The 4,326-nt window shown below is 41.7% G+C and overlaps 1 protein-coding gene across 1 annotated transcript in view; it reads right to left on the bottom strand.

Annotated features, from left to right (window-relative positions):
• Nucleotides 1-964: 964 nt before the first annotated feature.
• Nucleotides 965-4,326, bottom strand: part of LOC143020657 (uncharacterized) — a 9,989-nt gene continuing 6,627 nt past the window's right edge. The window contains exons 6-10 of the mRNA XM_076177177.1: nt 4,219-4,326; nt 3,594-3,704; nt 2,650-2,886; nt 1,622-1,760; nt 965-1,209 (exon numbers count right to left, since the gene is read on the bottom strand). The exon at nt 4,219-4,326 is cut by the window's right edge and continues 47 nt beyond it. Coding sequence (XP_076033292.1) covers nt 997-1,209; nt 1,622-1,760; nt 2,650-2,886; nt 3,594-3,704; nt 4,219-4,326 — 808 coding nt within the window. The 3' untranslated portion in view covers nt 965-996. The remainder of the gene's footprint in view (nt 1,210-1,621; nt 1,761-2,649; nt 2,887-3,593; nt 3,705-4,218) is intronic.

The following is a 4,326-nucleotide window of genomic DNA, read 5'->3' as shown; positions in this document are numbered from 1 at the left end:
TAGATATGACTCACTTATTGGGAGAACAACATATCTGAAGTATTGAGAAAGATGCTAAAAATGCTGAAAACTAATTCTGAAGTTTGTTTATAATTTGATTTATTTAATGTATTTTTACCGTTCTCTGTTTCCTATTGTATTCTATCTGATCTTATTATTTTTTTAAGTTTGCTTCTTTTCATATTCTTCTCTTTAATACTACCTTATTTGATAAGTTTAATCTGATCTTATGTTATTCTATATTACTTAAAATATCTTATTCATTTTTTTTATCTAATTAAGTTTATTTTATTTTATTTTGCATTTCTTATATTATTCTGCTTTACTGTATTTCTTCTATTCTGTTTTATTTTATTTCATTCTATGTTATTCTTTAAGGAAAGGTAATCCGACTTCAATTTTTATTTTCATTTTTGCGATTAAACATAACAGCCTATTCGTATTGATTCTCTTACATCTTAAACCCGTTCACCACAATAGCATGATGCTGCCTGGTGGACATCTTGCTCTGACTAACACCCACACGATTCTATTCAGTCGAAGGTCACCAAAGAACCACCTAGATCAGGGGTGGGCAGCTTTTAGCACGCGTTCAAATCCTGGCACATTAACGACTTTTTTCCAGCACGTGAAACTCAGAGCTCACCTTAAAACAAATAACTAATAAATCTCCAACTTCCTTTGTATGACCATTGGTAACCGCTTGCTGTGCTGGGAGGCGGACTGGGGCCCTTATAGTAGGTGAAGAGGGCGGCCCATACTCGTATGTAGACCTATAATTCTACTCGCACGCAAAAGATTTTTGTATTAAATATTTGGCAGATTTCGGCACACATACTTAAAAAAGGTTGCCCACCCCTGGCCTAGAACTACCCTCCAGTCCGTGGTACAATTTACAAATCTAATTGCAGCGGTGCCTGACAATCAAGAGGGAGTGGAAAGGGGCTGGAGAAAGATGAGGGTGACATTTTAACTAAAGTTTTTCAAGTCTGAGTTTTAACCCATTTTGGAGGCTATCCATAAGTTGACCTCTTCCTCGAGGATGGACATGGGGCCATAGGACTCGAGGACAACGTCGTGGAACTCCCCGAGGTTGAACTTGCGGCCCATCTCTTTCGAGGCTTTCTCTCGAAGTTCACTTATCTTCATTTGACCGATCTTGTAGGCGAGGGCTTGGCCGGGCCAGTTAATGTACCGGTCGATTTCGTTCTGTGGGGTTGGTAATGCATGTAGTTAGACGAGGATTTTTGGGAAACTGGTAATTGAAATGAAAAATAATCAATGATAACAATGAAAAGTAATCCAGGGGACATTTGAATTAAATTGATCATTCAAATGAAAAATAATTAGTGATAATGATAAGAGGCCACGAACATTATAAATGATATGTGTATTTGTGTGTGTGTGCCTGATTACGACAGAATCCGAAAGATTCCAACAGACCCGACAGACTACAACGGACTCAGAGAAACTCCGACAGAATGTAGTAGTTGAGAAAACAAATGAACTACATATATCGACAGAAACTGACGTACAAATATGTATGTAGGTATATGTATACGAAAGCAATACATTGTAAAACTGTCAAAATGCATATGATTGGTGGAGAAGGATACCTTACCTCAACTTCGATTTTGGTCATGGCTGTGTGTGTGTACAGGAAGTTGATGGCTTCTTGTCGTGTCCACCCAAGGGCGTGCATTCCAGTATCGACCACCAGACGGCAAGCCCGGAATATCTCGTCGGAATAATGACCGTACCTGGACCGAAGAAGAAGCATAGAAATGACCGAGGAGTAGAGTATACTGTATATACGTTTACAGGAGTAACAAGCTCTGCCAATAGGACTCGGACCATAGTGCTGCGCAACTGCTTACCACAAGGCAATGGCGTTACTGTTGTGCCACGATGACCGTATAAAAGGAAAGAACTAGTCATGTCAAGTTCCTTTTGTACGATCAGCGTGGTACAGCGGTAACGCCATTGACTTGTGGTCGCACAGCCAATGGTTTGAGTTCCAGGGCGGAGCTTGTTAATCACTATGTCGTAACTTCACAAACTTACTGAGTATGATGATAACTCCTGAACGCTTAAGTTTATATCATATTTACTTTCGCAAATTCGCGTCTCCAAAAGAGGACATGTAGGAATGCATATGTGATTGATTTTTGTTATATTTGCTTTATTACTTTTTCTTATCATTTCTTATGTCCTTTACATTCACGGCTACTGAACTTAGGGTAAACATGCGTACACTCATGTCATATGAATCAAGTTGTGATATTTTTCTTTGATTATTTTCTATTTGTATTTTATTCTATTGCATGTATTCACGGTTACCGAACTCATGACGTCACACAGACCACGCACCAGGAAAGACGCGAGACTTGACGCCAAATCGAAGCGCGCATTGTAATGACCACGTGGCGCGCACTTGGAGTAAACAACCTGACGCTGAATAGTTGGCCTGACCCAACCCAATGCATTTAGGGATAATCATGCACGATGGGTGGCTTACCCACGTGATATAAACACAACCTTGAACCGCATGTAAAAAAAAAAATAGTTCTGACCAATCCAAGTAAAGGAAAAGAACTCACTAACCCCCTTCCCTTCTCCTCTGTACCCAAACCGCCACAACATACACACCTGTCATAAGGATCATCAAAGAGTCCCAAATCGAAACCAACGCTCTCGGCATAAAGACCCCAGCCTTCGGCGTAGTACGTGTACATCGGGAACCTGGAAGGCGCCATGCAGTAGTTTCTGTCCTCCATGGCGCTCCTGAAGAAGGGCATCGTCGTGGATTCCAGAGTATGAGAGCCCTGGAGGTGGTGACCTGGGTTCCCCTCGTGTAAGGATAAGGTCATCATCTCGTATTTGGGTCTGGAAAAGAGAGAAGAAGTCTGGAAAAGGAAGAAGAGAAGGTCTAGAAGAGGAAAAAGAAGAGGTCTGGAAGAGGAAGAAGAAGAGGTCTGGAAGAAGAAGAAGAAGATATTTGGAAGAGGAGGAAGATGTCTGGAAGAGGATGAAGAGGTGGTCTGCAGAGGAAAAAGAAGAGGTCTGGAAAAGGGAGAAGAGGAGGTCTGGAAGAAGAGGAAGAAGAGGTGTGAAAGAAGAAGAAGAGGAGGTGTGGAAAAGGAAAAAGAAGAGGTGTGAAAGAGGAAGATTTCTGGAAGAGGAAAAAGAAGAGGTCTGGACGAAGAATAAGAATAGGTCTGAAAGAGAAAGAAGAAGAAATCTGGAAGAGGAAAAAGGATAATTCTGGAAGAATAAGAAGAGTAGTGGAAGAGGAAGAAAAAGAGGACTGGAAGAAGAGGAAGGGGAGATCTGGAAGAGGAAAAAGAGAAGGTCTGGAAGAGGAAAAAGCAGAGGTTTGGAAGAAGAAGAAGAGGTCTGGAAGAGGAAGAAGAAGTCTGGAAGAGGAAGAAGAAGAAATCTGGGAGAGTAAGAAAAAGATGTCTGGAAGAGAAAGATCTGAAAGAGGAAGAATAAGAGGTCTGGAAGAAGAAGAATAAAAGGGGAAGAGGAGGAAGGGGAGGAAGAAGAAGAAGAAGAAGAAGAATAGGGTGAGGACCATGGCGGGAACTTACGTGGCATCGAAGTGGTAGGTGTTGACATAGAACACCCCGGGTCTTGTTCCGTCATAGGAACCGGAGAGGTAGAAGGCGTGTGGACCATCGGCAGAAGGCGCCGCTTGCACCCTAAATGGCGGGGATGGTGGAAAAAAAAGGTGAGAAAAATGTGTTCAGGGGTGATAAGGTCTGCATGAATGGTGCTTTCCAGTGCTCAGCGTCTTGAGGAAGTAAAAAGTTTCTTTTTGTAAAGTTATTCGAATATTTAAAGCGTATTTTTACTTAGGATTGGCTCTACTTATTTCATTGCCTAAGGCAAATTGAAAAAAAAAAAAATTATTCAGCTGAAGTAGACCTTCTGTGGTAAGGAGCGTCAGTTTCAAGGAACTGAACTCTTCAATATCTTGTTTGTTTGTTTTTTCCTCCTCCTTTTCCTTCATTTAGCTCTCCTAATCTTAATCCTAATCTTAATCCTGATAATACTCTTCCTCCTCCTCATCCTTCTCTTTTTTCTCTTCTCCCTCTTCTTCTTTCCCTTCTTCCTCCCTTTCCTCCCCTTCCTCCTCTTCCTCCTTCTCCTCCTCCATTTACCTCTCCTACTTCTAATCCTAGTCCTCCTGCTCATCCGTTTTTTAACACTCACTTCAACTTGGCCAAGAGGGGCTCGATCTTGTCGTAGACGATGTCCTTGAAGCCCCGCAGGAGGTCGTCAGCGTTGTCGTAGAAGAACCTCGACTCGTTCTTGATCATG

This window comes from Oratosquilla oratoria, chromosome 40 (assembly GCF_046742065.1).
Source record: "Oratosquilla oratoria isolate Oo_2021 chromosome 40, ASM4674206v1, whole genome shotgun sequence".
Lineage (NCBI taxonomy): Eukaryota > Metazoa > Arthropoda > Malacostraca > Stomatopoda > Squillidae > Oratosquilla > Oratosquilla oratoria.
This window is presented reverse-complemented; position numbering and strand designations above follow the sequence as displayed.